Source organism: Sinocyclocheilus rhinocerous, unplaced genomic scaffold (genome assembly GCF_001515625.1).
Source record: "Sinocyclocheilus rhinocerous isolate Xijiao unplaced genomic scaffold, SAMN03320098_v1.1 scaffold448, whole genome shotgun sequence".
Lineage (NCBI taxonomy): Eukaryota > Metazoa > Chordata > Actinopteri > Cypriniformes > Cyprinidae > Sinocyclocheilus > Sinocyclocheilus rhinocerous.
This window is the reverse complement of record NW_015651514.1, coordinates 983,162-997,237: the sequence shown is the minus strand read 5'-3', so window position 1 is coordinate 997,237 and position 14,076 is coordinate 983,162. Positions and strand designations below refer to the sequence as shown.

Genomic DNA, 14,076 nt, shown 5'->3' with positions numbered 1-14,076 from the left:
GCGAAACAATAATGTCCAGTATGTGGAAAATAATGTGTTTTTTTTACTTTAAACCGCATAAACACATTTCATTACACCAAATACACAAAATAGTGTTCTTTTTAGCAGCATCATATGACCCCTTTAATGTAACTTTGGCAAATAAAAATGTTTTAATTGTGAAAAGATAAAAATCGGCTTGGTTAAAATATTCAGAAATTAAAATCATTACAAACAAATATACATAAGGTTAAATATATATATATATATAAACTTTTCATTATATTAAATTACATTAAATCTGTAGTTTTTTGCATATTAAATCTAGTTTTATAGTACTTAGTACAAATGATAGTCAAGGCTTTTATTAAAGAATTTGCTTTATTAAATCAACATTTTAAATGTAGCTCATTTTTGGTGTCAATTAATTTTACATTCTTTAATAAAAACAAATTTTAAATTTACCTTGAAAATTATCTAAAAATGAAATGTTTACATTTCAAAAATGCATTTTAAATGTACTTAATTTTAAAATTATCTAAAAATCTAAAGTTTACATTTAGTTCAAACATAAGCTATATTTAGTGTCAATTCATTTTACATTTAATAAAAAACACGTTTTAAATTTACCTTGAAAATTATGTAAAAATGAAATGTTTACATTTAGTAAAAAATAATTAATTATATGTGTGTCAATTAATTTTTCAGTTTTAATTAAAAATTTTTTTTTAAATGCACCTAATTTTAAAATGGTCTAAAAATGAAAAGTTTATATTAAGTATATATATATAAAAAAAAAACTATATTTGGTATAGTTTTTTTTTAATAAATAAATCAGAATAGGCATATAATTTGCAGGGTCAATGAAACTAGTCAAAAAATGGTGAATGAAAAAAAGCATTGTTGAGCAAAACATTATTTATGGTGTACAAACAGAAATGTTTTCAAAACCATTTCTGAGACTTTATGCTTGCAGGAAACTAAAGCGTTCAAAACAAATGACTCGGAAAGTTATTTATTTCTCAACATGAGCAAATACAAAAAGGAACATGTAAAACAGGGAAGTAAGCATTACTGTACCGCGCAACTGTGTTAATCCTTTAAAAAAGGCCTAAACAGGAGATAACCGAGTCAAAATAAGTGGGCTGAACCACAAATACAACAAAACAAAATCAGTGTGTTTACAGCAGACATTACATTAATAATTAGCAAATAACTCCCTACAATGCTGTAAAATGACTCGGACATCGATGTGCAGGCAGTGATGGTGCGTTTTAGTCCGTTTCTTAGACCTTGTACCGTTTAGATGAACTTTAAAAACATACACTTATAAATGTTCCAGCTGCTAAACAAGAAACATAAAGATCACTGCGGTAGATGTTTAAGTAGTAAATAAAGTGAAAATCAAGCAATAAAAAAATGATAGAAAACAATCCCCAAACCATAAGAATATAAGTATAAAAGAAGAGAAATGTGTGCACCATGTCTCTAAATGGAGTTTTAAGGCATTTCTGTGAATCAAAATACAAAACCAACAGCTGAACCAGTGCGTCCACAATAAACACATAACTTTACCGTCATTTTACTAGATTCACACTCTCCAAATAAGAAAGGTGAACAATATTTGCGGCGCCACTTTATTAACTGATTTCCCTTTCAAAAAGATGATCAGATATCGCATCATTGACAAAACGCAAACAGGATGTCAAGAGATTGTCCAATTGTAGTCTTAGTATTTTCATGATCCAATCTGGCAAAATGTAGTTTAATGTGCTTTCTATTGTACATCAGGTTGTTTTTCTATATAGTCCACTAGAGGGAAGTGCTGCCCAACGCAGCTCAAATCAACGCCATACAGATTCAAATGCATTTAAAAGAAACATGATTTGAGAGCATCTGTTTATTTGTTAGTGATACTTACTTATTTTAATTTGTATGTGCTAATGCGCGACCGCTTTTTCAAACACCAGTCCAACAAACTCTGATATGAATTCATGTCTGTGTGACTATATGATGATTATGAACAGGTACATTTTCTAAAATTGTAAACTTGACCAGGTGCATCCTACCAGTGCATCGTCCTCTTATTTTATCCCATGCATCCACAGTCAAAGTATAATATATATGCTTTATAAAGTATTGTCGAGGTGATCAGGTAAACATATGCCAGTCTGATGCATGACTGGTACAAGCCAAGCAGCTTAAAAAGAGTGTTTGGCACAGAAAAACATCTAGTCTCCAGCTGACCACAAACCCTGATCAATCTACAGGTGAACATATGCTGAACATTGTCAATGAAACCATGATTGACTACCGGTGATATAAATTATTAACAGGATCTAACCTGACTGATTAAATGACATGATAACGGACCGTTCGTTTCAGTGTTGAGGTTATTCGTATGGGCGGAGCTGCGATAGTGATGTGGTTATATGAATTAGACGACATTAACATTACGTTCCATTAATCTGATAAACATGAGGGATTGGACAAGCAAATAGTGTTTAGAAATGGGCAGGATAATGTAACCTCCAGTCAGATGGCACTTCCTGTTCCCACAATACACAAATAGACACACAAACACACTTAGTCGTCTCCTGGTTTTATCTTCATCTGAGCTTGCATCTGAGCAATCATCTGCTGCATGCGTCTCAGCTGCAAGAGAGGAAAAACAGTTAGAGAGACTGTTTCTGCATGTTTGTATATATATATATATACCAGTAAAATGTTTGGAATAATTAAGATTTTCCAATGTTTTTAATAGAAGTCTCACAAGGTTGTATTTCTCTGATCAAAAATACAGTAAAACATTAATGTTGTGAAACATTACAATCTAGAATAACTGTTTTCTATTTAAATATATATTGTAAAATGTTATTTATTCCTGTGATGCGCAGCTGAATTTTCAGCATCATTACTCCAGTCTTCAGTGTCACATGATCCTTCAGAAATCATTCTAATATGCTGATTTGCTGCTCAAGAAGCACTTATTATTATTATCAGTGTTAAAAACAGTTGTGCCGCTTTATGTTTTTTGTGGAAACTGTGACACACTACTATTCAAAAGTGGGGTAAGTATGATTAAAAAAAGAAAAAGACAAAAGTACTTTTATTCAGCAATTCTGCATTAAACTGATCAAAAGTGACAGTAAATACATTTTTCTATTTCAAATAAATGCTGTTTTTTTACTTTCCATTCACCGCAGATTGGTTTCCCACATAAATATTAAACAGCAACATTGAGAACCATTATTAGTAATTGAGCACTGATAATAATTGATAACTGAGGAGCAAATCAGCATATTAGAATGATTTCTGAAGGATCATGTGACACTGAAGACTGGAGTAATGATGCTGAAAATTCAGCTTTGATCACAGAAATAAATTACATTTTACAATATATTAGAAAACAGCTATTTGAAATTGTAATAATGTCACAACATTACTGTTCTTACTGTATTTATTTATATATCACTGTAATATAACATGTCATCTGGTTCAATGCATTATACATTTATCCAGCTAAATGTGTGTTTGTGTATTTTCACACTTTAAAGCACAAACTCTAACATTGTGACTTTGGAACACCTCATGAAGACCCAAGATGGACACGTACACATAAACACAGTAGTGAAACATAAACACAATTACCCAGCAGTCTCTAATCAAGGTCTAATCACAACAATCATGATAATTAGAGAACATACTGTATACAACTGCTCCTCTAAATACATCACTGAAGATGATGCTTAAAACTCACTCATGTTTGTTGTTTTTATAGAGAGCTAATGCTATTTTCTATCCTTTAAACATACCCTTAAACTCTCCCTTTTTGCACTTTTAAATATTAAGACGTTGGTTAGTAGGTTTATTAATCTGTTTCCCTCTTGCTCCCCATAATGTAGCTGATTTCAGGTTTTACTATCTTTGTGGGGACATTTGGTAGATTAAACCTGTAAAAACAAAAACACTCTTTACATTGCAAGTGTTTCTGTATGTTCTGCACACACACACACACACACACAGAGAGAGAGAGAGAGAGAGAGAAACACACAGGTATCTTCAGCAGAGGGCACTAGAGAACAAATGGAGAAATCAGGCCAACAAATCACAGAAAAACTGCCTTAAGATAGCTGTATCGTTAGACATCACCATCCAGGTCATATTTCACACCAAAATCAAAGGAAAGAAATAAGAAATTAAATTTATGCATAAAAACATTGAAGCATATTTTACCACCAATAGAGTTTTTTCAATAAGACGTTACAATTAAGCACATTTCCCTCAATTTATCATTAATGTAGCACAAGAAACCCGTACATTCAATCATATTATTAAAAATATATAAATATACATAAAATAAGAAGTTATATTTTTGATCAAATATATTTAAAGCCTATTTTGCCATCAGTCGTTTTTTTATTGAGACATTACATTCAGATAATTAAGCACATTTTCCTCAATTTCCTATTTATGTAGGTAACAAAGACCCTACACTAATTCATATTATTTAAAATATACATTATTTACATTTTAATATATATATATATAATATAAAATAAGAAAGTATATTTTTGAATAAAGAAATTAAACCCTATTTTACCACCAATAAAGTTTTCTTATAGTGACATTTTCTTCAATTTCTCATTAATGTAGTGCAAAAAAACCTAAAGTAATTCATATTATTTAAAATAAATATTATATTATTTAAAACATTATTATTTGAAGTATTTATGCACCATGGTGGTATCTTGTATTTTATTATTTTTACTTTTTATGCTGATTTAAATGTATTACACTTTTCATTGAATTACAGTACTGAGACACATAACCATCAGTGAGAATAAATAAATCATGCATTTACCTAAAATTTATGAGAATTTGGAGTGAAAACGTGCAACAAAAATGCGTCCGTATTAATGGTCATAAAATAGGCTTAATGTTCTTCATGCAAAATATATATACTGTATATATATATATATATATATACACTTATAATTTCGGAATTAAATATTTTTGTACAATTCACCCTTTTACCGGTTTGTTATCTCACTATAAAGTGTTTGTGCAAAGCCACAATTTTACTCATTACTCATTTGGCATGTGAAGACTTTAACAGGTTATTTATATCTAGAAGTCTTGAAGGTACAGCAGTGAAATGGTGTTGAGTTAAGGGTCAGAGGGTGGAAGATGTCATGTAAACAGTTTTATTTTTCTGTCTTTGCTCTCACTTTTCTCATACTCAGGAGGTTAAGACACCTCAATGTGTGTGTGTACTCACACCAGCATAGTGCGCAGTTTGAGGAAGTCGTTGTGTTCAGGGTTTTCCACCTCCACCACCCCCCACGGGTACAGGCGTCCGCGGATCTTCTTCCCCTTCACCTCTATCAGCTGGTTGGAGCCGATCACTGCGAACGGGATGCTGGCCTGCACACAAACACACTCCTTCAACTTCAATCAAAGCCTTCGGGAGGCGGTCAGGCAGTGCTGATAATGAACTCAAACACTTTGACCTCTGACCTTTAGGACACGCGTCTGTTCCTTGAATTCTTCATCCTCGTCCGAATCAGCGTCGGGAAGCTGGTAGATCCGGATCCCATGCTCACTGATCTCATCCAAAATCTGACAAAAGATATTTGAAAAACATTTTTTTTTTTTTAAATGATAAACTTTAACGTTCAGAGTTGTGTCGTCCCAGTGTGACTGAATCAGTAGAATTATGAATGCAAAAAAAAAAATCTTAATTATACTTAAATAAAATTTTCCCTTTTTTGCTGAAAATTTAGCTTTGATCAAAGAAATAAATTATATTTTAAAATATATTCAAATGGAAATTAGTTATTTTAAATAGTAAAAATATTTCACAATCAAATAAAAGCAGGCTTGATGAGCAGAAGAGAATTCTTTAAAAAACATTAAAAATCTTACTATTCAAAAACTTTTGACTGGTAGTATGTGTATGTATATATATATATATATTAGTGCTGTCAAACGATTAATCGCGATTAATCGCATCCAAAATAAAAGTTTTTGCTTACATGATATATGTATGTGTACTGTGTATATTTATTATGTGTATACATTCACACACATGCAATATATATTTTGAAAATATTTAGATGTATATACATTTATATATGTGGCCACACTAAATATTGACACTTTGGGCCCAATTTGAACATTTTCACTTAGGGGTGCACTCACTTTTGTGGCAAGCGGTTTAGACATTAATGGCTGTGTGTCGATTTATTTTGAGGGGACAGCAAATTTACACTGTTATACAAGCTGTACACTCACTACTTTACATTGTAGCAAAGTGTCATTTCTTCAGTGTTGTCACATGAAAAGATATAATAAAATATTTACAAAAATGTGAGGGGTGTACTCACTTCTGTGAGATACTGTATATATATATATATATATATATGAAGAGTTCAGATGCAAAAGCCTCTTTAGTCCCATCTGACATTTTCTTCTGAAATGAGCATTTTTCTCAGGCTCCTATGTTTATGTTCAGTTATTTCACTTTAATGGCAATGAATAGAACTTATTCTTACACACATGCAAATAATACATAACACAAATAATACAATAATCCAGATTATTTTGTATTAACAACTTAAAATTATAATTAATTTATAAAATTATTCATTTAAAATTATGTTACACATGTAGATATACTGTATATATATGTATATACAAATGTGGATTTTTGCCATTTGATAGGCACAAAATTCATTAAAAAGTCTTCACTAAAGGTTCACTAGGTAATTCTACAAAGATTTATGATTTCTGTGCTGTTCCATGTTTGTAGCAACTGTTATGAAATTGCTCTGATTGCTAAAAACAAGGTAATTCTACAATGATTTATGATGCCTGTACCAATCCATTTTAGTTTAGAAATTGCACTTAATGTTCTTCCAAAACACTGGAAACTAGTTCATGTCTTGAACTTCCAAAGTTCTCTCAGCACGTTGTCATTTGGACCGTTCTCAGAGAGCTCGGAGGAAACTCTTTGATGCTAAAAACAGGAATCGTATGAATCACACAATGTAAACTAACCACTGGATCCACACGTAGCAGGTCTGGTGCCAGTCAGAGTCAAAAGAAGTCAGATAACAGATACGATCAGGCCAGAAACAGATCTTGGGCAGAGAGCTGAAAACCTTACCCCACTTCAAGATTTCCACCGAACACCAAACTCAACCTGTGCAAACTATCTGGGAGATATTCCTAGTTCAGTGTGTCAGAACAAACTGCTAAAGCGAATATGAGATTGAAAAATAGCCTCGCTTAAGCCAAAACCACATAAAAAAGCCGCATTTCCGAAGCACCTGTGGCGGATCAGACTTTAGGATTTATTTTTCTAACTTCAAAGCTGTTTTTCTAAGAAGCACATTCACAATGCCATTACGTAGTGACGCCACCAGCAGCCTCTTCCTGACATTCTCAGTGCTTTCATGTAATCTCAGCGGGGACGCGTTTCAATGGGAGAGCAGCTCCTGCTCCGCTGCGCTTTACAGAAACCCCCTCCTGTTATGACTAGTCCTGTTTTCATAGCGAGGAACCGCAGCGAGACCGGCTCGCACGGGACTGTGCGTGTTATTGCTTGTGTGGGTGTCTGTCACTGTTGTGTGTTCTGAGTCCAAATAAACACGTGCATGACCGTATAAATGTGCTTCGTCTGATCAAACTATATCGAACAAATGAAGAAGGGAATAAGCGTGCAAGATTTATAAGGGCCCATCTTTCCCATTCGTGCCAGATCTGGGGTGTGGGGTGTGGAGATACTGAAATTCTGTATGACTTGATCTCCAAATGGGCAAATAAACACATTGCTTCACAATGAACAAAGAAAAATGGCACAATGGAGACTTTTATGCACGGGAAAGGGAGTTAAGATATGGCTGTACATGAAAATTGAAACAAGAAAAGCAGATTAGGGAATGTGCAAAATGACATTTTCATAAGCGGCTGGTCAGTGGATTCGCAACACAGTTGCCACACAACAGCCAAATGGCATGTGAACATCAGTGCTGATTATGCTAACCAAAAATTTAAACTATTTAAAAAACACTTTTGTTAATTGAAATAAAGCTGCAATAAAATATAAAGTGAAAAACTTAAAATAAATAAAAACTAGAAATGTTGCCTTGGCAGTAGGGCTGCACGATTATGACAAAAAACATAATTGTCGATTATTTCCTTGAAATTGTAATTACGATTATCACAATTTACATTGAATGATGTTTATACCATTGTTTGAAGCAACTGCATGCCGTATTTTTATATGAAAATAAACAAGCTGACAACACTCTAACTGAAAAACTTTTAGTGCTTTTCTATAGTATTAAGCCTCAAATGTCAACTATACATCGGATTGGTTTCTTCTTTAAATTATAAAAAAAGTAAAAATATGCATGGTATTATAGTGTTATACTAAAACTAAAATTAAAACAATGGAAAAACCCTTAAGATAACATGTAGAAAGAAAAAAAAAACACATCTCAAGCACACAGAATAACATAAGTGGACTTTGAACGATTAATTGCTGCTTTGAACGATTACGTAATTGTGGCATCCGTAATTGTAATCGCGATTAGAAATTCGATTAATTGTGCAGCCCTACTTGGCAGCCAACTGAAAAAAGCTTAAGTACTAAAATGACTAACTAAAATAACACTAAAAATGAAATAAAAATAAAACTGTTTATAAATATTTTTTTTAAAAATTACAAAAGCACATAAAATTACTAAAAATTAAAATACAATTACTGAAAATATAAAGGTAAAAGGTCATTCAAAATACAAATAAAAATAGTATTTAAATGATACTAAAATAACACTGGCTGTAAAATTACCAGCATCAAAATGCAAAATGCAATAGCCAGTAGATTGTTGCAACACAGCTTTCAAAATTGTTGTTAATGGTAACTAACATTTATGTTTTGTTAACTGAAATAAAGCTGCGATACAATTAAAATATAAATATTAAATGAAAAATCTTAACTAAACAAAAATTAACAATGTTGTCACAGCAAACAAATGAAATATGTTTTCAAGCATTTTGGATATTAAGCAATTGACCACTGAAAAATAAATAAATAAATGATAATAATGATGATGATTATGACAAAGGCACATAAAATGACTAGAAAATAAAAAAATGATTATGCAACCAACATCAATATGCAAAATGCGTCTTGTGCTTTTTGATGCTAAATTTAACGGTCAAAAAATGTATATATCTATAAATTCATCCCTTTTTTCAAGATAAGGGACATGTCTTGAAAAAAGGGACAAATTCATAGATGCAACCTCTTTTTTTGTGTGGTTTTGACCGTTAATATTAACATGCAAAAGCACAACATCAAGAACCTTTCACACAGTTGCATGCTGATAATAGTTATTTCACAGTGTATGGAAACAAGGACTTTCCACAGTTTATTGCCAGCACTGAGAATCTTGATGTGACTTATCAGCGCAGGCCTCAACACAATCATTAGCTCTGCCTGTCTTTCTCTGAGGCTAAATGTGTTTGCATTGGCAGCGTGTTCACGTGGCTGGCAGAGGCACCTGGAGTCTGGCCTGGAACAATGGCACGGGAGTTTCTCTATGGCTCCGAAATGAAAAAGGAAGTGAGTTTCACCTATTATGCTTGTAATTTGTTTGTCATAGGATGCATTATGAGTCGTGATCATGTGTTTGTGGAGCAAGACTATTTGCGGGTATGAGTACGGGCGAAGCTCGTGTGGGCTGGACGTTGGAGTCTTTTCAGCCAAGTGCTCAATCAAGCTGAATTCACACTGTCAACCAAATCTGCCTGCATGCATGTAAAAAGAAAGATATATTTTCTAAATTTATTTTGGAAAAATTAATACTTTTATTTAGCGAGGATGCATTAAACTGATCAAAAGTAAAAGTAAAGACATTAATAATGTTACAAAAGGTTTCGATTTCAAATAAACATTGTTCTTTTGAACTCTCTATTCATCAAATAATTGTAAAATATGTACAATACAAAAATATGAAGCAGAACAACTGTTTTCGACATTGATAATAATCAGAAATGTTATTTGAGCACAGGGCTTGACATTAACTTTTTTGCTCAACAGCCACTGTGGCTAGTGGTTTTCCAAATTTACTAGCCACTCAGCATTTTCATTGGCCACAATTTTGGGAATTGTTGGGAAATGTTTTATATGACTTAATACTGCACACAAAAATGCAAAATTATAATAGCATAAATAATGTTGTGATCTTGGTGTTTTAAAATAGTTTTTTTTTTAAATATAGCCTACAAATATGAAATGTTGGAAAAAATGCAAAGATACTATGAAAATAAACCGCCAGTAGGTGGCAGCAAGTGATAGTCTTAATTAACGAAGCATGCCTTCAAAAGATTCGTTCAGACGGCTGCTTCATTCAAGAATGAAGCAAGTGCCTGTCTTTATGAATGGACCACTGAATCATTGACTCAAATGATTCAAAATTCAAAAGCGCAAATCATTCAATAACGAAACACCACTGTGTGTTGCTCATAGATGCGCGACTGTTCTGCTGTGTTCTTTGTTTGGAACTATTTTCATGAACCAAATAGAGCAAAAACGGTCAACGTTGACAATATTTCCTTTCAATAAATTCAAATTCAAATATTGAACTAAAATATAATAACTACTCGTTTTAACTCTTGTATAAAATGTCAAATTTGCAATCGTGGTTTTCAGGGAAAACTTCAGTCTCTTGGTCGCGGCGTTAATTAACTAGGCTGTATGTTATAAATATAAAAACTAAGTTAAATTTTACAAAACACAGCATGGATCTATAAAAACACGACTCACTTGAATACCTTAATACTTTAATACCAAGTGACGCAAAGCAATTTGGGCAGCGCAAAACTGAAATGTAAATGCAAACAGGCGGGACAAAAAATTTGAACGTGTTAAAATATTGTATCTGTAAATACCAGCACCTAAACACAGTCCTGTCACACTGTCAATCCTTTGGAGAGTCTGAAAATGCTTTAAATATAAAGGAAAGTAGTGCACTAGGCCAGAAACAAAATTAACCTGATTACGGTTTTGAAGTAAAAACTCTAGATGACTAAATTACAGCCTGTGCTTTATGTGCATACTGTAACATCTGCAAGACTAAAAAGGTTTGTAAACATTTGGTCACTTGCACAAAAATAGGAGTCACAAACAGGACAGGCACTATATTTAAGTACATAACACATAAAAAAATATAGGTAAATATAGTTTTCCTGTCTGTAGACCAATTATTATGAGCTTATACTTCAGGGAGCAAAACAGTAGTTTCACACAGTCAAGTTTCATCATGAATAAGCACCTTTAACCCAACCACTCCCTACAGACTTTACACGGTTTAAACCCATCACCAAGTATTTCAACACAATAACACTTAAGTTTTTAGTGTAGATGTTGTTTGAGGCTCATGGAACTAACAAAATTACACAACAGCACAGTATGAGCAATTATTAAATACTGTTAAAAGTCACTATTCAGCAGTAAAGTGTGTTGAACCGAAAAGCCATGAAGTTCTTAACTGTGGTCTCTTGTGTCTGGATGAAACCGCTGGCTACCTGCGGCTCGTGAAGCCCTTTCATTCGCACAAAAACACACAGGGGTGTTATATAATTCTGAAAGAAACTCAACAGGACTGACCAATTACTTGGACCTGTGTGTGTGTGTCGGTACCAGGGCTAACGTTAATCCGGCGTCTCTGAAACAGCGGGATGCGAGGAGACGCTCACTCTAGCAAATTCCTGTCAATGTGTGTGTGTGGAGGCCTTCAGCAATGCTACAATTAAAGTATGAACAATTAGATAAGAATTGGCAGAATTTAAATGTAGCTGATTTTCTGGCTGAAAACATCTTTGTATTTCATTATCAGCATCACATGTTGGTATGCCAAAGAAAATATATGCTTTTTAAAGAAACAGTTCACCCAAAAAATAAAAATGCATGCCAAAAACGGTCATTATTTAATTACCTTGCTGTCTTTCCAAACCTGTATGACAATTTAGAAGAAATTTAGAAGAACAGAGTTCAATTTCCCATACAGGTTTTGTGAAGGTCAGTTTAAGACTTTTTAAGACCTTTTAAAACCAGGCAACCCTCTCTAGTATATTTTTTTGTTTACTCGCCAGACTGAAATACAATACAATACTATACTATACTAATATATATATATATAAAGTTATGACATTTTACAAACATATATAATGTTTGTAAAATGGTACAGCTTTTGATGCGCATCCATTGAGATGAAATGAAAAATATCACAGATCGCTTGATGGAGAATGAAACTCTGAAGTGCTCAGTCAGAGTGTTCTGTGAGTGAAAATATATCTGTGCTAATCATATACTCAGCATCCAACTCACACACTGGCGAGTAAAATCTGAGAATTTATTAGCCATTGGCTAATATTAGACATCATTTAATCGCCCAGAGTGAAGATTTAGTCGCATATGCGAGTGATTTACTCGCAATGTAGAGGGTTGCCAGGTACAGAAAATTTCTACGTGTAAATGTAAATGAGTTGCATTAGCAACAGCGGGAAAAAGTTTGCACTTTTAATTTATTTTCCCAAAAAACCTTAATTAGAATATGGAATAACTGTACTTTCTGATCACACTGAAAAGGCTCAAAAAAAGGTTAAAAAAATCAACTTAATTTAAAGATTTACATAAAGATACATTGACATAAACATTCACATTTTAAGCATAAACTTTTAATTTTAACTTGCATTTTAATTAAACTTATCTTGATTTAAGGCTGTTTAGATATTTGTATTGGAAAACAAGACAAAAATACTGTGGGAGATATTCTTTTTTTTTTTCAGTTTAATAAAATTACTATGAATTTAAGATCTTTTTAAGGCCTTAATTTGCAGAAGACCAGAGGAAACCCAGAAGAATTATACTGGTCACTGAGGCTTTCAAGATTTAGAAGGACACAAATGCACCGTAACAGTATTTTATATGATTTATGCACTATATTTCAGTTTTTTTTTTGAAGTTGTATGATAGCTTTGTATGAGGAACAGATGGAAATTTATGTTGTTATTCATTGTTTAAATGATTCATTATAAAATTATTCATTGTTTAATCATTAATCAACTCTAGACTACTTTCATGGTACTTTCGTGTCCTTTTTGAAGCTTGAAAGACTTGCATTAAAAAGTGAGACCAGTGCAGCATGCATTGTGTGTCCTAAAAAAGAAATGAATTTAGAAACAGATTAGGAACGGCATGAGGGTAAGTAAAAGATTTTTGGGTGAATTTTTCCTTTAAATTAAAAACCTAAAAGTGTATACGCTTCTTTGAGAGCAGGTTTATTCAATGTAAACAGGATTTGATTGATACAAAGAGGACTGTAGGATTGGAGGATTGGATTGTAGGTGGTACAAGTCTTATGGCCACTCTATTCTTAAAAAAACATAACAACTGAAGTGTTAAATAAAGGTCAAGCCATGGTCACTGAAAGCGTATGTGACCGGTACTGGATATTTATTGTTTTATATGGAGTGCGTGAGCTGCAATTCCAGGATGCAATCATTCTGCCCGAGAACACAAATAAATAACCACACCCTCATTTAAGAGAGGAATGTGGAGACGGACATACCCAAACCATGAGATATTTACCGTTTTTATTTCTGCAGTTGAGTATGACATGATAACGACATCAGATGAATGTCAAATGAAGACTTGGCCTTGAAAACAAAGTGATCTCACAGCTCTGTCAAACCACAAATAAGAGTTTCATACACTGTACAGTAAACACGTTTAACACCAAAACCCTGTGTTTAGACAATGACCACAAAATCATAAACATTGACAGTAAGGTCAGAAAGTCTGAGACAACATTGAAAACCATTCATATATATATATATATATACACACACACATACATATATAAATTTAAGTTAAGTTGCTATATATATTTTTAAAGCAAAAAAAAAGAAAAAAGAAAATGGAGCAGAAAATATAATATAAAATATTTAAATAATAAAATGACAAATTATTCTGTCATAATTTATATAGGTAATTACATAAATATAAATTACATTATATAT

General features: G+C 32.6%; 1 protein-coding gene across 1 annotated transcript in view; it reads right to left on the bottom strand.

The window, feature by feature from the left end:
• Positions 1 to 5,198: 5,198 nt before the first annotated feature.
• Positions 5,199 to 14,076, bottom strand: part of LOC107713037 (septin-2) — a 30,307-nt gene continuing 21,429 nt past the window's right edge. The window contains exons 8-9 of the mRNA XM_016518455.1: positions 5,500 to 5,601; positions 5,199 to 5,406 (exon numbers count right to left, since the gene is read on the bottom strand). Coding sequence (XP_016373941.1) covers positions 5,257 to 5,406; positions 5,500 to 5,601 — 252 coding nt within the window. The 3' untranslated portion in view covers positions 5,199 to 5,256. The remainder of the gene's footprint in view (positions 5,407 to 5,499; positions 5,602 to 14,076) is intronic.